The 22,166-nt window shown below is 44.0% G+C and overlaps 1 protein-coding gene across 1 annotated transcript in view; it reads left to right on the plus strand.

Moving 5' to 3' along the window:
• Positions 1-2,652: 2,652 nt before the first annotated feature.
• LOC145397754 (cell adhesion molecule Dscam2-like) overlaps positions 2,653-22,166 on the plus strand; it is a 61,010-nt gene continuing 41,496 nt past the window's right edge. The window contains exons 1-8 of the mRNA XM_080270776.1: positions 2,653-2,743; positions 3,087-3,248; positions 7,581-7,889; positions 12,769-12,888; positions 16,364-16,537; positions 18,551-18,698; positions 19,306-19,478; positions 19,922-20,053. Coding sequence (XP_080126902.1) covers positions 2,653-2,743; positions 3,087-3,248; positions 7,581-7,889; positions 12,769-12,888; positions 16,364-16,537; positions 18,551-18,698; positions 19,306-19,478; positions 19,922-20,053 — 1,309 coding nt within the window. The remainder of the gene's footprint in view (positions 2,744-3,086; positions 3,249-7,580; positions 7,890-12,768; positions 12,889-16,363; positions 16,538-18,550; positions 18,699-19,305; positions 19,479-19,921; positions 20,054-22,166) is intronic.

The following is a 22,166-nucleotide window of genomic DNA, read 5'->3' on the forward strand; positions in this document are numbered from 1 at the left end:
TGAAGAGGTAAATGAAAGCTATATTTAACATGTCTAGTTCGAAAATAAATACGTCATCGGACTGAAAGAGTAAAAGTTTATGCTTATACAAGATAATGAGGCTTCCTTTTTAAACATGATAAAAGAATGATACGTGACATGTGTAATTTTAACATTCAGTTATACCCTACAACTTAAGAATACTGATAATTTCTATTTTATTTTCAAGCCATATGCAGCGTAAGACTCGTGTTCGTACCATTTTTCTCTAGACTGAAGGATGATCAAAGACATGCGGACAAAATCATGATTGTACCTTTCCAGGTTAGCCTGAAGAAAATGTACAACGGGCGAAATGCAGTAAAAACCCTTTCTCTACTGGCAGTACTTGTTTCCCTGACTGTACATTCTATTTAATACACGCAAATCGGTGCCTCTCAATTAACTAGATACACAAGGTCGGTGTGAATGATAAAGACTCAGGACTGACCCCTTGTAGTGAAAAGATTAAGTAAACATGGTATTAGGAGGATGTCGCTACAGAATACTACAGTTCATTCATTTTGACTAGGTAGATTCTTTTCTCTCATTGTAAGTTTTTCACGTAGCTCAGTGGTAGAAAAAAACAATACAGTAACACAACAGTCTTTCCGTGACCCACCTTCGTGATTAGCATCGTAATCTACTGTTAATTCCTTTTAACAGCTCGACATTCAAGATGGAATGATGGCAGTTTTACGCCTACCTAAATGAACAGAGTATAGAAAAATAAATATTGCCCTTAGGGTACAAGGATGCTGCTCCCGAACATTAACTTTCACCGGTAATCTTGACCTTTGATCGATCGGCACCAAAGTCGAATCACTTTTTCCCGTCCCCACACACAAATCTGCCAAGTTTGTTCCTAATCGGGTCAGGCATTCATGAGATACGCCGCACCCGACCTTTGACCTTGACCACTGACCCAGCCTGTAGATCGATCTGCATCAAAATCGAGTCATATCCTCGTGACACTTACGTAATTACTTCTTCGGCGTCGCTTATAAACACTTTTAATAGGAAGACGCCTACTTTTTCTCATTTTATTAGTCCTGCCTCCAGACAAGTTTGTTCAGACAGGGAAAATCCTCTAAAATGGAGACAGTACGGTACGAGATAACCCTCCTAGTTAGCTATATTGATACAGCACAATACGCTACACACGCTACATTATCCACGGAACCCATACTCTCACATGACAACATAATCCCACAAACACGAACACAAACATACCAAAAATGTTTACATTGCATAAAAAAAGCCTTCCCGCTGCCTGTTATTCCTTGCTTCATTCTTTCCACCTTTTCTCACTCCTTGTTCCTTTCTCCGTTTTCTCATTCCACTTCCCCCTCTCTGCTTTCCCCCTACTTTCCTTTAAAAAGCAGTATCGCTTCTTTGTTACAAGTTGTTATAATGCAGGTAGAAAATAAAAAGCAAGCATCTCACCGAAACCGTTGCATGAAAAGATAAAATATGAAGATGGTAGCAAAGGATACTGTTGACAGGTGGCATTTAGGCAGACTACGTGTAATTAGATGCTGTTTCTCTTTATTAGACAGTCCGAAACCTGAGGCCAGCTGTCCTGTGCGTCTCCTTCCTTCACATGTCACTGCCTGGGCACTAACACCCATCCTCCACACTGAATATATGTTAGAACTGTGTCATTCAGGACTGGGATGATATATAAGCGAGGGTGTGTATATGACATGCCGTATTGTAGTGTATATTTTCTCTATCTGTGTATTCATTTGTGTCGCTTCCTCTCCTCTTATCCCACTGCACTCCATGCCACCGTCAATACTGAAGACATACAAAGACTTCCTCATTCGGGACTGCTATGATGGTATTAGCAAAGGTGTTTTTATGACATGTGCGTGTTGCTGTCTTGCAATATCTGTATTCTCGTGTGTACTCATCTGTTTCTTTCCTGCCCCTCACCGTCCATACTGAATACACACATGCTAGGATGGTCTCTTTAATTATTGATGTGATATTGTTAGAGGGAGTGGTTTTATGACAAATTAGCTATGTCTTGTTTCAGTTCATATTTTCTCATATTTCTTTGTCTATGTCTTTTCTCTTAGTTACTGCCCTATGCCTTTCTAATATTTACTCGTCTATACCTTTTCTCCTATTTATTCATATACTCCTTTCTCCTATTTACTCATCTATGTCTTTCTCCTATTTACCCATCTATGCCTTTTCTCCCATTTATTCATCTGTGCCTTTCTCCTGTTTACTCATCGATGCCTTTTCTCCTAATTACTCATCTGTGGCTTTTCTCGTTCATTCATTTATTCCTTTATCCTGTTTACTCATCCATTCCTTTCTCCTTTTTATTCATCTGTGCCTTTTCTCCCACGTACTCATCTTGCCTTGCCTCCCACCCCTGTCTACCTTGTCCTTATTCACCCTGCAGTTTCGTGGGGGACCTGGATTTAACACCTACTGTTTCAAATTTTATTCTAGGGAAAGACTGGAACGTGGCAAAAACTGGTTGTTTATTACTACTACTACTACTACTTCTGCTACTACTACTACCACTACTACTACTACGCACTTGCAGTCGATAGGCATTATTCCAAACTTTCATCTTCCTCCCCTTCCCCTGCAGGTCTTCCGGTGGTGCGTGCGATGGGTGATGTGACAGCGGTGGCGGGGGAGAGTCTCGTGTTGACGTGTCCTGTAGGAGGCTACCCCATACAGACACGCTCCTGGTTCAAGGGTGAGTCTAGAGGAATAGCCTTCACTCTAACTCACTCTCAGATCAGTGGAATGTGCAGGTGCGATTATTAGTTCCTTTACAGTGTCTCCAAATCAAGAAAGCTATTGAGATCTTCTGAAACTAATAATTATCTTTTACTCAGCTAGCTCTAATTCAGGTTGCTATGTTTTGTATGATTATGTAGTAACCTCACCTTGCTTATTTATATCTTTTCACCTTCACCCATACCCGACTAAAAGCTATTTCTTAATCGTCTTCTCTATATCATTCACATTACTTCCTTCTCTCCCAGCATCCACGCCATTCTCTCCATACATATTCATTTTCCTTCTCCACCCAAAAGAGGGGACGCCGCTGCCCGTGAGTCGTCGTCAGGTCGTGCACAAGAACGGGTCCCTGGTGATTGAGAACGTGCAGAAGGACACGGACGCCGGGTCGTACTCATGCACGGCCACCAACAGCAACGGAGACAAGAGCACACAGCAGGTCCAGGTTAACGTGCTGGGTACGTGCAGGGGGAGGAAGGGGCAGGGGCGAGAGGAGAAGGGGAGAAGAATGGAGAATATTGGTTAAGGCAGGCAGGGAGAGGGGTGGAGAGAATATGGTAGGGAGGGAAGGGAAAGAAATGGAGAGAAAGGAAATGGCAGGGTGGGATGGGAGAAAATGTGGGAAGGGATAGAGATGGAGAGAAAGCAAAGGGCAGGGTGGGTAGGGAAAGATGGGGGGACGGGAGAGAGATGGAGCAACAGGTAAGGGCAAAGGGAAAGAGGGGTGGAGGGATAGAGGCAACGAGGGTAGGGAGAGAAGCCAAGAGAAAGGAAATGTCAGGAAGAGAGGAGAGAGAAGGAAGGAAAAGAGGGAGATGATGAAAAATGTAGTGGAGTATAGGTTGTAATATGTGGAAAGCGCGAGGGGAAAGGAAGGAAATAGAAAGGTAGGGAGCGAAGGGAAATGAAGAGGAAGGGATGGAGAAAATGGAAGGAAAGAATGTAAGAACAGTCTATGGGGAACAAGGAGGAAAGGATGAAAGAGGATAGGAAGGAAGATGAGCGATGAACTGGGAGAGAAGGAAGGGAGGGAGAAGAGTGGGCAGAAGGTAAATGATGTAGATTGAGAAGAGGAGGTAGGCAAGAAGGTGTGGAAAGGAAAAAATAAGAAACATAGACAAGGTGACGTGGGAGGGGATAGTGATATGAAGATGCAAGTGCTATACAGAAGACAGGAATGGAAGAGCAGAAAATGTAGGAAAAGAGTGTGTGTGTGTGTGTGTGTGTGTGTGTGTGTATGAGAGAGAGAGAGAGGGGGGGGAGGGCCTAAGTGGAAGGAATAGAAGGAAAGAAGAGGAGAGAGGAAAAAAATGATGTATAGTTGAAGATATTGGAGGAAACAGGAGAGAAGGGAAGAGAAATATAACAGCAAACAAATAAGCGAAAGTGGTACGTGTATATGACAGGGAGGGGGGGTGGGCTAGGAAGGAAAGGAAAAGAGAAGAGTAAGTGAAAGAGAAAGAAAGAAGAATAAAGAGAGAATGATGGATAGATGACGATAGGGGCGGGAAAAGAGAGAGTGATATATATGAGAGAAATAACTGACGGTGAGACCATACGTAGGAGAGAGACTGAAAGGGGAAGGAAGGAAAGGCGAGAGAGGAAGAGTGACGAACGGGAGATACAGAACAGGAAACGAGAAAAAAGTGATGAGGGAAGGGGGACTTGGATGAATTTGGAAGTGAATGTTGAGGTAGTGTACAATGAAGGAATTGACCCCTTCACTACGATGACGTTCTTAATATAAATTCTTCCTTCCAAGTGTTGTGTATGTATGTATATGTGTGTGTATATATGCATGTATATATGTATACATGTTTTTTTTTTTACTTGTTTTTGTTGTATTTTATCCCCTTGAAACCTGGTGACGTACAGCCATGAACAAAAGTTCGCCGACATTTCTCAGTTTAAGGCAATGAAAGGTGTTATATGTACTATTATGATATTAGAGGAACATGAAGCAGAAAACAGAAATAGTATGAGATGGAAGGCTACCCTCTGTCGTTTGAGGAGGAATGAGAAATGTGGAAAAGCAGGACACAGTGATGACAAAGACTTTCGGCGGACTTTTGTCCATAGCTCTACGTTTTATTTTATTGTTGCTGCCAGACGATTATATTTGACTTAGGGAAAGAAAGCAGATATTTAAAGGTTTATTAAGGCTGTATTAAACCCCTCCAGTTTGAAGTCTATCCTAAGCTGAATAATATCGTCAGGAGATGACAAGAAGTAAATGAAAAATGGGTTCTCAGGCTCAGTGGGTCAATGAAGGCTATATCTAACCCCCCCCCCTCCTCCTCTCCCGCTCAAAAACACTTCCTTAAGCTGAAGAACATTGCCCAGAGGTAACGGGAAAAAAAAAAAAAAAACTAAGTCATCACCGGCCAGAGGGAATTAAAGAACAGTATAACTTAGGAGAATAAATGGCGGAAAAGTAGAAATATCCGAGAATCACAGTTAAGGCTTTGACAGTGCTGAAGAGGGAAGCCTTCATGTGGTGGCACCGATATAGCTAGGTGGGTCCATTGCCCAGTTATACAGACACCCCTCAACTCCCTCCCTATACCCCGAAAGGAGGAAGGTGGACCGTAGAGGAAGGGCAGTTTCAGCCATCAGTCCACTGGGTTGAAGTTCAGCTAAGTTTAGGGCCAAAACAAGAATAACAAGGTATAGTTATGTTTCTCCAGTTCTAACTGGAAAGACAACTGACTCCCTTTCTGTACAATACATAATACGTATATGAGAAATAGTTATGTGGCTGAGAGAGACTAAACGAAGGTGAAGAGAGATGATGATGATGATGATGATGATGATAGGGAAGTGAGGAGAATGAGAGAGATGGAGGGAGCGCATGTCTAGGGAGGAAAAAATTAAGACTGTGGAATTGCTAAAAGGATATAGAGAGTGAATGAAGAAATAAGGAAGTGGAAGAATGAATGAATAAGGAAGAATAAAGGAATATGAATAAAAGGAGGTAGGCGGTAAGTAATTAAAGAGAGAAATGAAGACAGTATTGAAAGCGCAGTTGAGACAATGATGAAAGGAAGGAGAATCAGGAAGTAAAAGAGGAGGAAGTGAAGGTGTGAGTAAAATGCGAGAGGAATAATGGAAGAACAAAGAAAGAAAATACAGGAGAGAAAGAGAGTAAAAAGTAGGGAGCTGTGAGCGTGGAAGGGAGGACAAGGAAATGAGAGAGAGAGAGAACAAAAGACGAATATGAAAGAAAGTATGACAGCTGACGAATGGCATGGCTAGGGGAGATTGCAAACGATCTGACATTATTAAATACAGGGTGACAGTCTAAGCTCACCGATATTAATATGTGTTTTGGTCAGATACTTTTTGTTCTTTAATCACTTCCTTGTTCCCTACGATGATGCCATAATTTTAACTCTTTGTATCTGATGACGTCTGTCTTTGTTTATTCGCACTACCATCAGACGATTTTATTCAGCTTAGGATTTTTTTTTTCTTTTAACTGGAAGAGTTGTGTAGAGACTTCATCAACCTTTTGGTGCTGGAGAGGGTTGCCTTCACGCGGTGGCACTGATGTGACCTGGTTGTGGAGCTGTGCGGTTATACGAACGTCTCTCACTAACCTCCTTGCCCCCCGAAATGAGCCCAATGTACCAACTCGATCCCCTGTCAGTTCCCTAGCCTCGTCAACTTCCATACCTCCCTACAGCCCACAGGGTTCACGTTCAAAATGAGCTTAGGGTTGCAGCCATTATTACTACTACTATTAACCCCTTCGCTACTGCAGATTCTTCCCAAGTTGAATAAGAAATTGTGTGGTGGCAGCAAGAATAGAATGCAGAATACGTAGACGGAGTGAAGCGATGAAGTCTTGTTACTGCGAAGTGCTTGTATTTACCTTACCTCTTTCAGCCTCAAGATATATTTATTCAGTTTGGGGAGACATTCTGAACTGGAAGGATTGACAGTGTATTAAAGGAGATGGTGAGAGAGAGGAAGTGTTATGGAGGGAGAAAGAGAAGAGAGAGAGAGAGAGAGAGGGAGGAGAGTGAGGATGGAGAGAGGGGAAACGAGGAAACAGGGAGTGAGAGAGAGGGAGGAGTGGGGGAGAAATAGAGAAAAAAGAGAGAGGGAAAAGAGGGAAGGATGGAGAGAGTGAGGGAGGCTGATGGTGAAGGAGGGAGGGAGAGAGGGGGGGGAAAAGGAGATTGAGAAGGAAAGAGTGGGGGAGATGGGGAGTGAGGGAGCACAAAGAAGTAGGGTACTTTGGAAGAGCAACAGATTTATTGGTCCATTCGAGGCCGTTTGTTATAGGAAAGGTTATACGTAGTAAAAATTATTCTGCTAATTACAGACAAGAATAGAAAAACAGAGAGAGAGAGAGAGAGAGTGTGTGTGTGTGTGTGTGTGTGTGTGTGTGTGTGTGTGTGTGTGTGTGTGTGTGTGTGTGTGTGAGTGAGTGAGTGACCTTGGGGCGCCACAGTGCCGCCCCGCATTCTACCCTTTAGCCAGGACCACCACCTGAGTGAGAGCAACCGTGTGACCCTTACCTGCGTGGTGACGGAGGGGGACCTGCCCCTTACCTTCACCTGGCACAAGGACGGCACGCTACTGGAGGGCCGCCAGCACATGACCCAACACACCTGGAGCGACTACAATAGCCACCTCACCATCGCCTACGTCATGCCACACCACGCTGGCAACTACACCTGTCGTGCCTCCAACAGGGCCGCTTCAGACGAGCAGACGGCAGCCATCTTCGTGAACGGTAAACTAGTCAGTCTTGTCCCTACTAACTCCACCTCTCCTTGCAGTGCCACCCAGGATAGGCCCCTTTAACTTCCGGGACAACATGGCAGCTGGCATCCGGACCCAGGTGAGCTGTGCACTGGAGCAAGGCGACCAACCCGTCACCTTCACCTGGCTCAAAGATGGCCGCGTCCTTGCCAGTGGCCACCGCGCCGGCCTGCTGTCCCACCTCGGCCTTGAAGTCCGGCAGCTGGACGACTACTCGAGCCAGCTGGTGATCCCGCAGGTGACTGCTGCACATGCGGGCAACTACACGTGCCAGGCCACCAACGCGGCCCGCACCGTCTCCCTCACGAAGCCTCTCACCGTCAGCGGTAACGTAACCCGCCCGCGCTGTTCCAGCCCGCTCCTGCACCGTCACACGCTGGCACCCACTGCATGGTGCCGTAGGGTAGTGACGCGCCGCACTGCACCGTAGTAGTTGCTTGTCCTCAGCACCGGCCGCAAGCCGCACCGCACCGTACCGCACCACACCACACCGCAAAGCACCGCACCGCACCACACCTCACTGCACCACCACTGCGCTACACCTCGTTCACCCACATCACCGTCACAAGTTATACCTCTTTTGTAACATGCAACTGCACTCCGTCCACTTCAGCATGGCTTAAAACGGCTGTTTCTCTATCTTGAATGCTGGCCTGTAACAAGAGATTAACATTAATATATGATGCTAATCACTTAAAAGCGCCGTTGAAAGGTTGTAGAGGCGTAAAATGGCAAACATTTACTCTAAGTTAAGGTGGACGAACTCTTTGTAACTCCTCTTTGTGCACCCTGCCCCATGGCGGCGTGACGTGAGGCGTAGCGCAGTGGTGAACTTCCTTGACCTCACATCACCCCGCGAAGCCTTGGGTTCTGAAGTAAGTCGTATGCCGCCGCTGCCCCGCCCCCGCAGCTTCTGGCTTGTGTGACCACACCACCACCCCCGTCAGGGACCCGCCACACGCCATCACAGGATAACCATTAACACCTTCAGTCTGATAACGTACTCGTGATAATATTGTTGCTTTCACACACTTTTATTTAGCTCAAGTGACTTAGGTACAGGAGGTCATGGGGGTCCAATCCCCTTACCCCCCCATTTGAAATTTTGGATCATTAAAAGTGTGCACACTGCACCAGAATGACTTACAATTCGTTGGATCTTATTAAAATCCAGTCTTTCATTATAAATGAGTCCCCCAAGGTAGTGCTTAGCTCCACTTTGCTCCCCCCCCCCACCTCCCGTCTGTGGACATCTGACTGCCTATAATGTGCCGCTGCTTAGGAATGGCTTTCGAAGAGAAGTGAGTAGATATAACCTTAACCCCAGTCAGTACTAAACATTGTTTCTGAGTATTATAAAAATCGTTTGGTGGTTGTGAGAATAAACCAAAAAATACTTCACTAGATTCAGTTGCTTAACCCCTTCAAACCGAGGACTTTTATCATCACTGTTCCTATGATCTTTAGTCAGTTTCATATACAGTAACTCTGGAAAGCTGTATGCATTAAGGAAGGCTCCGCCTAACCCTCTTCAATTAGATAAGTCTGACCTAGGCAGAACGATATGGTCAGGAGATAACAAGAATAAAATATAAAGTACGCCATTGGAATGAAGTAGTTGCAGCATTTGTCTAGGCCACATCATAACAAAATTACCTCTTTTAATATGACTCCGTCCTGTGATTGACATTACTGAAGAGCCCTTAATGAGCGTAAGCAAAAATCACAGTCCCATTGTACGTCACGCAATGGCTTCTTATAGCCTTTCATCCCAGCCTCACAATTTCTCACCAGTCAGGATAAACTTTTAGGTCCCAGATTTAGGAAAGTTAGAGCTGGAACCTCCGTTTTCTTTCACGCCTCGTCCTGACGTCAGAGGGAAACGTCATCAACACCCGAGAAAATATACCAAGATTTATCGTCAAACTTTTTGCCTCTGGAGCTCCTTTCCAGTCTCAGTAAGATTATATTATTTTTTCACGAGTTCATGGTAGGTGTTTGCCTTTTCTCAAAATATTATTATAGGCTGCAAAAGAGGCTAGACGTCATAAGTGTATCACAGCTAAAAGTTAAATCAATCCCAATGCTTATTTTTCAGTTAAGGCGGCGCGTATGATAAAGAAAAGTGAATGAGCGTCACTGGCCAGATTAATCCCAATTCATTACCCACTTTCCCCATTATACAAACCCTTTCATTCAGTAGTTGTTATTTTATTGCTCAGGATGTAAATTAGATCAGTACGACATCTACAGTTGCCACTGTAACCAGTAGTTACCTCTTTTTTTTTTTTTTTTTTTTTTTTTTAAGTCGCTTGATTAGAAGAGACCAGGGCCCCTATTCTCATCAGTTAAGGAGGCTCCCTAGCACCTCTTCCTCACCGGTTTATTTCAGCAGATGGATCATTAATAACTTCTTGTGCGTTATTTATGCAGTCTATGTCGAAATTATAGAGACGTAAATAACATACAAGATTAGGGTGTCGTAGGGAAAGTAAATGGCTAAGGAGAGGTGTCAGAAGCCTCCTACGCTAACAACAATACGGTCCTAAGACACGCACTGATGGAGGGCTGAGCAAGCATCGAATACGAACAGTATCGATGGAAACTGAGTATGGGCCGTTTCTCTTTGGCATGGAAGATTTTGTAGCACCTCATCTTCGGCAACTTGTTTTACACTTAACACTTTACTGTCCTCTCGTATGTTCTAACCGATGCAACGTATAATTTATGTAATGTGAGTAACGTTAAGTACAATAAGAATCAGGAATACATAGACAATTGCTGAACAAGAAATGCTAGGGAGTCTCCTATGCCATGGAGAAAACCAAGATCTAATGATTTTCTTTCATTAGGCCTTGGAGAATACGATTGTAAGACGGAAAGGACGAAACTATAAGCATCGTACACTTTCACTCACACTGATAGGGGGCGAGATTCACATACAAATTTAAGATCAATTCCTTGCCATAACTCGGGTTTGTTTATACAGGATGAACGAGACATGGGGAGATTCTACGCTCTCCTTTTCCATCCTGTAATAGCAAACCAGTGTGAGATTCTCGGACATATTTACGATCGGTTCTTCATAACTCAGATTTGGTTTAGCTGGAAAATGTAGTGACGTGGGAAGTTTCTCCACTCACCTTTCCTTATATAAACCTACAATAGTTTTCCTCTCACAACCAAGATTTGGTCTTGCAGGAGGAACAAGAGACATGGAAAGACTGCACTTTCCTTTCTTTTTCTTTCCTGGGAAAACAAATATGTTCGAGAATTTCACTCAGTTGTGACTGGGAATTGATTGTCATTTTGTTTATACTGTAGCTCATCCTTCGCGTCGGCACTTTCACTCCTACACGGTCGCACTGAGCATTTGTTGTGCACTGGTTTATGCACTCTATCGCAAAAGTACTGGTTCCTGGTATTGTTGAGCCGCCTATCACATTGTCTCGCTACCTGTACTGTACTGACCTAAACTCCTTTCATTCCGACTACGTCATGGGCATTTTATTTTTGCTGCCACCAGACGATTTTGTTAGGTTTGGGAGAGACCAGATTTTGTGGTGGCGGGGTTAGAAACTCTCCTCAACCCCGTCACAGCTTGATGTCTCTCCTAGCCTGAGTCAAATCGTCTGAGGGTAGGAAGAATAAAATATGAAAATACGTTGTTGGACTAAAGGGTTATACTGTATATTATGATCACTCTCTCGTCCTCTCTCACTGTCCTGTCTTTCATCTTCCTTTCACTGGCTGTCAGCGCCTCTTACTGTTTGCTCTCTGTGTGTCTGCCTGTCCTGTCTGCCCTCTCTCTTACGTCACGCAGCACGCACTTCACCTATGTAGCTTGAAGAGTTGGATTCACCGTTGATCATTTTCCATATAAGCATAGAATTATAACAGTGAAATATAATTATGATTCTTAAATATTACTGATATTTTCTTGCAGGTGTGGAAACGAGTGATATAAATGTTTTTTTAATGCAAGACCAATTTTGCCTCCAAACTATTCCAGGCTTGACTGCAGGCTTACCGATCCTTCCTTACCACTATACACTGATCCTGCTTCACCACCACAATGTCTCACCACTACACTGACTCACTACCACACTGTCTCACCACCACACTGCCAACACCACACATGTCACCACCACACTGCCTCACCACCACGCTGCCTCACCGCCGCACTGCCTCACCATACGTGCCTCACGACCAACACACTGACCCTACCTCACCACCACTATGCCTCACCATTTGCACATTGACTCTGCCTGACCACCACATTGCCTTACCATCACAGTGCCTCACCGCCACTGCTTCACCACCAACACACTAACCCTGCCTCACCACCACAATCCTCACCGACACTGCCTCACCTCCATTACACTGATCCTTTCTCACCACCAACACATTGACCCAGCTTCACCACCACGCTGCCTCACCACCCCCACTAACCCTGCCTCACTTTTACACTAACCCTGTCTCACAACCACAACACTGCCTTACCACCACATTAACCTTGCCTTACAACTACCACACTGTCACTAGCACACGAACCCACCCTCACCATCATCGCACTGCCCCAGCAAAACACTAACTGCTCACCACCACCATAGTTCCTCGCCACCACAATAATTGCCTCACCACCACACTAATTGCCTCACCACCATTACTGTGCCTTCTACCACTACACCACTCTGTCTCACCACCACACTGCCTCACCACCACACAAATCTCCTTATCACCAAACGAATCTGCCTCATTACCACATTAATCTCCCACACTGCCACACGAACCTGCCTCACCACCACTATCACAGTTTCTTACCACCACACAACACTGACTCACCACCACACTAAATGCCTCACCACCACCACACTGTCTCACCACTACACTAACCGCCTCACCACCACACTAACCGACTGACCACCACACTAACCGCCTCACCAACTAACTAACCTGCCTCATCACCACAATAACCTACCTCACCACCACCACCACCACCACCACACTTTTTCTACTCCACACTAACCTGTCTCACCACCTCACTAATCTGTCTTACCACCACACTATTCTGCCTCACCACCACAATATCTGCCTCACCACCACACTGCATCACCGCCACCACACTGCCTCACCACCACACTCCCTCGCCACCACACTCCCTTACCACCACCACCACACTAACCTGCCTCACCACCACCACAGTGCCTCCTCGCTGGGTGTCAGAGCCCGTAGACCAGAGCATCACCAGGGGGGGCGACGCCACCATTCACTGCCAGACGGAGGGGTTCCCGCCCCCGAGGGTCGTCTGGAGGAAGGCAGATGGTGGGTGCAACTCTAGCTTGTTTAACTAATGGGATTCTTTATTTACCGTATCGTTAAACTAGCTAGTAGGAAATCTGTATTTATCATTTAACTCTTAGGAACTCTGTAATTATCGTTTAACTCTTAGGAACTCTTTATTTATCGTTTGACTCTTGGGAACTCTCTAATTATCGCTTAACTCTTAGGAACTCTCTAATTATCGTTTAACTCTTAGGAACTCTCTAATTATCGTTTAACTCTTAGGAAATCTGTATTTATCGTTTAACTCTTAGGAAGTCTCTGTTTATCGTTTAACTCTTAGGAACCCTCTAATTATCGTTTAACTAATAGGAGCTCTATAATTATCGTTTAACTATTAGGAACCCTCTAATTATCGTTTAACTAATAGGAACTCTCTATTTATCATTTAACTCTAAGGACACCGTTAATTCAGTTACTGTAATATATAACCCTAACCTGTTAATTTATTGATTCAGATCCCATTTATCCTATTTCCCATTTTTGCTGATGGTAGGTACAAGTCTATTTACCCATTATCTTTAAGGGTCCTATTAATGCAGTTACTGTGATATTTATTTATTTTATTTATTTTTACTGGTTCTATGATTGTATTCTCAACCTGTTTTTCCAGTCATGCTCAGCTTAGTCCATTATTAGCTGTTAAGACCTTATTAATGAATTTAGTGTGATGATAACCTTAAACTATTGATACTTTATTTAATTTGTTTTTCCTTCCTCTGTTCATCTTCTGTTAACAAAAAAAATCAATAATGCAGTTATTTGGATTATAAACTTAGAATATTTATCTGTATGTAGCTACCTTGATCATTTACTCAGCCTATATACCCAACGTATTTATTCTTTGTTGTGGATAATCTGGTACTAAACTCAGTCTCCTTATCCATTTATTCTAAAGCTATGAGGATAAACTTAACCCATTTATCCAGCTGTTCTGATAATTAACTCATCCTTTTCAATTATTGCAGCTGCTGTGGTATGATAAAAAAAAAGCAGCCTACTTATTCAATATTGCAACTACTTTAATAATTTCAACAACGAGGGCTTTTTCTATGGTTATTGCAGTAATTTCAGCATATTTCACTATCTGTTGCCTGACAACATTCTGTGTTACTACTACTACTACTACTACTACTACGACTACTACTACTCTACTACTACCACTGCTGTTATTATTATTATTATTGTTATTATTATTATTATTATTATTATTCTAGTATTACTAATTATCATAACCATTATTGTTATTGACATTCAGCCAAATACGTCCAGTTTGATAATCGCATTTTCGTTAACGAGTCTTCATTTTCTAAGAGGGGTGACTCAGCTCCTCGGCCCAAAAAGGCACATTATAAGTGGATATTTACCCAGGCCAGAGTGAAGGCTGCTGGCAACGGGTAATGGGGCTGGAGTTTTCCCAAGGGGCGCCCCGTAATGGCCCCATAAACGTGGTGGGGCAAAAATGGGTGATGGGATGATATTGTGTTTACTGAGGAGGCGAGGCGTTAATGGGGGAGGGGAGGGAGATGGGGTGGAAGGGGTATGGAGGCAGGAGGGAGGGGAAAGTGGGAGTTGGTGAAGTGAATGGGGAGGAAAGTTTAAAAGGGAGAGAATGAGGGAAGGATGGAGGGAGTGGGGGAGAGGGAGGGAGGTTGGGAGGGATTTGGAAGAATGAGAAAGAGGTGGGAAGGAGGAAATGTTGTGAATGAGAGGGAGGAAGATGACTGTTGAAGGCAAAGAGGTGGGGAAATAAATGGAGGGAAAGATGATGATGATGGGAGGGAGGTAGATGGAGGGAGATGGGATGATGAGGGAGGGATATGGGGAGAGAGGCAAGTGGAGAGAAGGATAGATGGAAAAGATGGGAGGTAGAGTGAATGGGGGTAGAAGATGAACTGAAGTGGGGGAAGGTAAGATGAGATGAATGAGGAGGGAAGGAGGTGGAGTGAATGGGAGACTGAAGGAGGGGGTGGAGTGAATAGGGAGAGAAGAAAGTAGAGTGAATGGGCGAGTGGAGAGGGAAGTGGAGTGAATGGGAAGGGAGGAAGGGAGGTAGAGTGAATGGGAGGAGGGAAATGGGAAACTGAGCATGGGAAAGATGACTTGAAGTAAATGATTGTATGAAGGAAAGGAAGGAGGTGGGTAGGGGAAATGAAGGAGGGAAATGAATGAATGAGTGAGTATGAAAGATGGGTAAGTGATTAAGGGAGATTATTTGAATGGTAACGAGAGGGAGGGAGATGAAGGAGTTAATGGGTGAGTCAGTGGGATGAAAAAAAATTAAGAGGTGAATGGGAAGACGAGAATGAGGAAGAATTGAATAAGGAAGAAGGGAATGAGGAAGAATTGAATAAGGAAGAAGGGAATGAGGAAGAATTGAATAAGGAAGAAGGGAATGAGGAAGAATTGAATAAGGAAGAAGGGAATGAGGAAGAAATTAATTAGAAGAGTAAATAGGAGATAAATTAAGAGAAGTGAATGACAAAGAAGTTAAGTGAAATGAATGTGGAAAAGATTACAGCAAGTGAAAAAGGATGAAGTGAACGGTGAAGTGAATGGGAGGATGTGAATGATGAGGAAATGAGTGAGGTTGCAATGAATGGGAAAGGAGTGAAAGAGGAACAAATATATGGGGAGTGGGAAAAAAATGAAAGAGGAAGGAATGTGTATGAGTGGTTACGGAAGAATGGAATTGGGAGAAAGTAAGTGGGCAAGAAGGGAAGGGGAGAAGTGAATGAAGAGGTGAATGGGAATAATAAATGGTGAAGAGGCGACTGGGAAGGATGAATTTAGAAGAAGGGAATGAGAGAACAGAATTGAGGAAGAAGGAATGGAGAAGCAAACGGGATGGTGGATGGTGGAGATGTGAATGAAAATAAGATGCTTTTATAACAGTTTACTTGTTTATTTCTATCGCTTATTGGGATTTGCCTTCTTTTTCTATTAATCGTTCGCATCTCCTGTGCATCGGTGAATAATTACGGTAACTTCGCCGCCCTTTTTTGCTGATTCACCATTTTGGATTTTTATTTTGATTTTCTTACTCTCCTACCCGTTTTTATCTTTTATTCTCACTTTTTTGTTCTGACGAGGAGCTTACACGTGGTGGCGCTCTGCACTCGGAGTGGAGCAGCTGCGGCCTCCACCAGGGAACCAAACCTCCAGATATTTTCCCTACACCTCGCCGTGGAAGGACTCTGGTTCGGCCCTGGTGAGGAGCTGTTTGCCACAAGGGGACATAACCTGGCAACTGCACTTCCTTATTATACAGACCTCTTTCATTTCACTTCCTGTCCCCCGAAAGGAAGACTGTGGACTGCAGGAGATTGGCCGTTTCAACCTGCAGTCCACAGGGTTCACGTTGATATACGCGTGAGGTCTCAACAACATAAAACAGAACAAAATCCTTCCCTCTTCCACCCTCTCCACCAATCTCATCTCAACCTCCACTCCCCAGGTACGAGCCCAGGACGGTACCGTGAAGTAGCGGGCAGCAGCGGGGTACAGCAGCTGGCCAACGGTACACTAGTGCTGCGTCGGGTGGGTAAGGAGGCTGAAGGACGGTACCTCTGTGAAGCCACCAACGACATAGGTGTGGGCCTCAGCAAAGTGGTCCATGTTACTGTTAATGGTGAGAAGGGGGAAGTGTTTCTTAAGTATTTTTATTATTATTATTATTATTATCATTAACTCACTAACGAAAGAGGTGTGGGCCTAAGCAAGCTCGTCCGCGTTACTATTAATGGTTAGTTGGATGGATAAATAACGTTTTTGTCTTCTGTGCCTTAGTTTTCACCCATTCCAGCATTTCACCATTGTTGTTGTTATCCCTATTATGAACGCCTAACCAATGTCTTAAGGATAAAATCTAGTAACACTCCACGTTATTGTTGAATAGTAATTTGGATGGATTGTGGGTGATTAGGAAGTGTAATTTCGTTTGAACTTTTTTTTTTCCATTATCAGCATTATTACTAATATTAACAGCGTCATTATCATCGTCATTACACTCTTCCTCTTCTTCCTCTTAATCATCACCTACAGAATCATCGTCATTGTCATCATCATTATAATCATCATCATTTTCGTGTTCCTTATCATCATTAATATCGTTATCGCCATCATCACGATCATCATTATCATCCTGTTCTCTGTTTTCCATTCCCTTATGCTTAACAGATATCATTGTTTCTAATTGGCAGTTCAACAGTTTTAGAAGTTATACGCATTTCTTTCTATCTAGAGGAGTGATGCGTGATTATTGGTTAAACTGTTCGAATTACCTTCAGCGGCTTTCAGATATTAATAATGGACCAGTTCTGTAATGTTCTGCACAAATGCAACTATTTCTTATTTTAATTGTTTCTAACTTTTCCTTTTTTCCAGAGAAGTAAGTGCCAAAGCCAAGCAATATATTTCTTATAACATTTGCATTTTTTAATCCCTTGCACTATCATTAATTTTTTGACTTTTGCACTCCTTCCCTCCAGCTTACTACCCCCTGCCTATCCCTCCTTTTTCTCCCTTTACCCCAGCTGACCTCCTCTTCACTCTCATTTCTTTCCTCAGCAAATTTTTCCTTCTATCTTTGTCCCAGGCATCCCTCACCTTTCTAAATCTCTTCCCTTATGTTTTCACAAACTCTCACCACTAAAAATCTTTCTTGTAAACCCCTCCACTCCATGTCAACCCTCCCCCACCCACCTACCCACCTTCAGAACATACCCTTCATCTCCCTTTTCCTTTATTCAACCCTAGGAGCATGCCCATCTTATCTCTATTCCTTTATTCCACCCCCATAGTATACCCAGCGCCTCCCTATGCCTCTGTTTCATCCTCAGAGCATATTCCTAATCCTTCATTCTTTTCTTTCCTTCCTTTTTTAGATGCAGGAACATCTCTAGGAGCGAGTCCGTCTGTCAGTCGCTCGCTAAGGATTTTCTGAAATGAGGTGCTCCACTCCCGTAGACTTTATCGAAGCATCATAATAGGGCCGAGTGCTCCCGCTGCTGTCTTGTACACGTGTTTTGTTCCTGTCATTCCTTTCATCTTTCCTTTCTTCCTTCTTCCCTTCCTTCTCCTGCCTCTTCTCCCCTCTTCCCATTATGCTCTTCCTTCTCCCCGTCTCTCCTCTCCTCTCCCTCCTGTTCCCTCCTCTGCTTCCATCTCTTATTCCCCCCTTTCCCCACCCCCTCCTTTTTCTCCATTTCCCTCTCCCTTTCTCCTGCTTCTTCCCTCACCTTTCCCTTCCCTCTCCTGTTCTTATCTTCAATCTTTTCTTATCCTAGAAACTACCAGGAGATTATATTAAACTTTGAACATACCTCTCATTGCCAATGGGTCCATGAAGGCTATAATTAAATCTTCTAGTTCGAAAAGCCTCTCCAAAGCTTAAAAAAAATCTGATGGTAGCTGCAGTTAAATATAAAATACGTCATCGGAGTGAATGAGTTAACTTTTCCTTCCCTCCCTATCCTCCTACCTCCCTCACCAAACGAAGAAGAGGGGGTGGAAGTCATGAACACCCTCTCCTCTCCTCATTTTCTGAAACCCAAAGTAATTATCTATCTTGGACCCGTAGTCGATAGGCATAAATGTAAACAAACTAAAAACCCCCACTTAACCCCACCCCCTTCACGCGCAGCCCCGCCCCGCTTCAGCTCCGGCCGGGGGAATGTCAGCGTGGGGAGCGGGAGTCACGCTGTTCTTCGCTGCCCCGTCACAGGAGACCAACCCATGAAACTCTCCTGGCTTAAGGACGGAAGGCTTATTACGCCCTCAGAGTCTTACAGGTGAGAGGCATACATACATACATACGTACATACATACATACACACACATACATACATACATACACCCCTGTAAATATATAATGCTGTACAAAGGCATGATCCATCCATACATGCGGGTCTATACACACATACATACTGTACGTACATAAATACTTACATGCAGAGAGAGAGAGGGAGAGCACATCATCAAATCAAAGTGAATATTAGTGCGAAAAATGCAAAAAACAAAACTATCTGCAATAGCATTAACTGCAATGGAGACTTGATTTTTCTGAGAACTTATTAAGACCCTTTATAAATACAACCCCTGGACTGTAAATTGACTCTCGTGCAGTCGATAGGCATTCATTTAACCCCCTTTAATCCTGTGACGTAGTTGCTTATCTTTTTTTTTTTTTTCCTGTTACCTCAAGATGATTGCATTTAACTTACGGAAAAAAAAATCTTGTACTGAAAGAAATAATTTGGGCTGTATCTGTGCTTTTCAACAAAAAAATCGTAAGCAAAATAATAATTGTGTGAAAAATAGCAGGAATAATCACACACACACACACACGGAATCTTAGTAAACAGGTCAAGTCTTTCTCTTACTAGTCTTCTTCTTCAGGTACGAGATACGGGAGAGCACGGTGAGTGTGGGCGTGGGCTCGAAGGGCGAGGAGGAGCTGGTGTTGGAGCTGGTGATAACGGGCGTGACACGTGCAGACGGCGGCCAGTACGTGTGCACGGCAGAGAACAGGCACGGGCACGCCTCCACCACCGTCACTTTACTTGTCCAAGGTAATTCATGGGCGCATCTGCTACAGTTTCAGTCTTTCACTTTATTATTATTATTATTATTATTATTATTATTACAGTAAGGCAAACGCGTCAGTGTCAGAATTCATTTATGTTTGTCCGTGAAAATACTGCTGTAAGAGAGTGCGTGAAGCGAATGTGTGGGGTAATTACTCCTGCCTTTAATTTGTTTTTAAAATGATGTGCTCTTCCGACTTAATGATGTGTGTGTGTGTGTGTGTGTGTGTGTGTGTGTGTGTGTGTGTGTGGACTTTTTTTTTCATTTATTTGCCTCCATGCCTGTAATATCAGTATGCCTTCAAAATTCACATCCCTGCTTCTCTTTCATATTTAGTCCCGCAGTCTTAATAAATAAAGAGGTAAATTAAGAGTTCGTAATTACGCTAACTCTCTCTCTCTCTCTCTCTTTCTCTCTCTCTCCGCAGAGCCCCCAGACCTGCCCCGCTCCCTGCATGTGGTGGAAAAAGGGTCGCGGCACGTGCGTCTGGCGTGGGAGGCCCCTCAGGATGGCAACTCCCCCATCACTAAGTACACTCTTTCATATACCAGAGTCTCAGGTGAGTTGTGTGTGTGTGTGTGTGTGTGAGAAAGATTGGTTGTTAGAACGACACTTTTCTATTCCCATACCCGCCCTCTCCTGCATTAGGATAGCTGGTCTGTTGAGAGTGTGAGTTTGAATGTATGGATGTAAAGGGCGCAGGTGTGGGTGAGGAAGAATGTGGATTTAGTTGTTTAGATTGTGTGTGTGTGTGTGTGTGTGTGTGTGTGTGTGTGTGTGTGTGTGTGTGTGTGTGTGTGTGTGTGTTCTTACCTAATTGTACTTACCTAATTGTATCTTTACAGGAATGAGTCAAGCTCGTATTGTCCCGTGTCTTAGACCATATTTATCGTACATATCCTTAAATTTGTGAATTGTTTTGGCACACACTATTTCATTCGGTAGTGCATTCCATTGATCAATTGCTCTGTTTGGGAAACTGAATTTCCTTGCGTCTTTATCACCTCTCTTCTTATACAGTTTTTTGCAGTGTCCTCTTGCTGATGCTTCTCCATATGTTAAGTAATCATTTATGTCTATTTTCTCCTTTCCTGATATGCACTTATATAGCATTATCATGTCACCTCTTTTCCTTCTCTTCTGTAGTGTTGGTAGATTCAGTTTATTTAGTCTTTCTTCGTAGCTTAGGTCCCTTAAGCTTGGTATCCATCTTGTAGCGGCCCTTTGAACTTTTTCAATCTTGTCTATATGCTTTTTGAGATGAGGACTCCAGACTATTGATGCATATTCCAGGGTTGGTCTAATGAATGATGTTATTATCCTTCTTAGCATGTCTTCATTTATGTATGTGAATGCTATTCTCATATTTGCAAGCAGTGTATACATGTTTCGTACCTTCTCGGTGATGTGGACTTTGATGCATGGTCGTGGAGAGTTTAGACGTGTTTCTCTGGCTCTCCTCTAGCTGCAGGGTTGCCTCACCGGCTTTAGCTTTGTTTTCTCCGCCACTAGGGCGTTTTTCAATAAAGTTAGGTTAGCTAGTACTAATTCTCCTCCCAGCCCTTTAGAGATATAGTAAGTGTCTATATCTGTTTCCTGAGATTGCCTTTGCTTACTCACCTCTGGAGTGTACCCCCCACTGATCGCTCTGGGGTGTGAGTTACACACGGGCGCGTCCTCCCGAGAGTGGTTTGAGAGGGTAATCTCAGATTAGGTGTGTGTTCCCCGGGCAATTCTCCCTTGGTCGTTTTTCTCTCTCTTCCCACTTCCCCCGTGAGGGGGAAGTGGTAACTATGGCGGACGCCACTGCTGCCTCCCTCCCCTTCAGGGGGGGAGGTAGTCCTGACCGACCCCCGACTGTCTCACGGACTGACTACCCCCAGACTGAACGGCCCCAGACACGTACCCGTCTTGACATCAATTATAGAAACGCCGAGTTTGTACAGATCCACGCGGTTGGTCCCACTCCCCTGTCCAGCCTCAATCCCTTTATCATCAAGAAGGTGATTGACGGGTGTGCAGGTGAGGTGGAACAAGTGAAAAAACTTGCGAGTGGAGATCTTCTCGTTAAAACTAGAAACTCAAGTCAGGTAAAGGATTTGCTAAAACTGAGCAAGTTCCATTGTTATGATGTTCAGTCCACGATCCCTCACTCCATGAATTCCTGCAAAGGTGTGATCACCTGCAGAGATCTAGTGGTCATGGAGGAGGAAGAGATCGTACAGGAACTTGCACAGCAGGATGTTATAGAGGCACGTTTTATAACTAGATTCTCGGAAGGCAGGAAGACGAAGACCGCCACAGTTGTCCTAACGTTCGGCAAAGTTGCTTTACCTTCCAACATCAGAATTGGATATGAAATTCTTAACGTCAGACCATATATCCCGAACCCCTTGCGTTGCTTAAAATGCCAGATTTATGGGCACCATGAAAAGGCTTGTAGGGCTTCCCAGCCAGTGTGTGGTAGGTGCACGAATGTGGGACATTCTGCTGAACACTCTACATCTGGAGACGGAGTGCTGCTTTCACTGCAAGGATGCTCACTCCACTTCCTCGAGGGCTTGCCCCAAGTGGAAGGAGGAGAAAGAGGTCTGCACAGTGAAGGCAACCGAGGGCATTTCCTTTTATGATGCTAGGAAGAAGGTGAAGGAGTTGCATGCAACTCCCAAACC

This window comes from Coenobita brevimanus, chromosome 43 (genome assembly GCF_032717465.1).
Source record: "Coenobita brevimanus isolate Jiangsu-jjx chromosome 43, ASM3271746v2, whole genome shotgun sequence".
Lineage (NCBI taxonomy): Eukaryota > Metazoa > Arthropoda > Malacostraca > Decapoda > Coenobitidae > Coenobita > Coenobita brevimanus.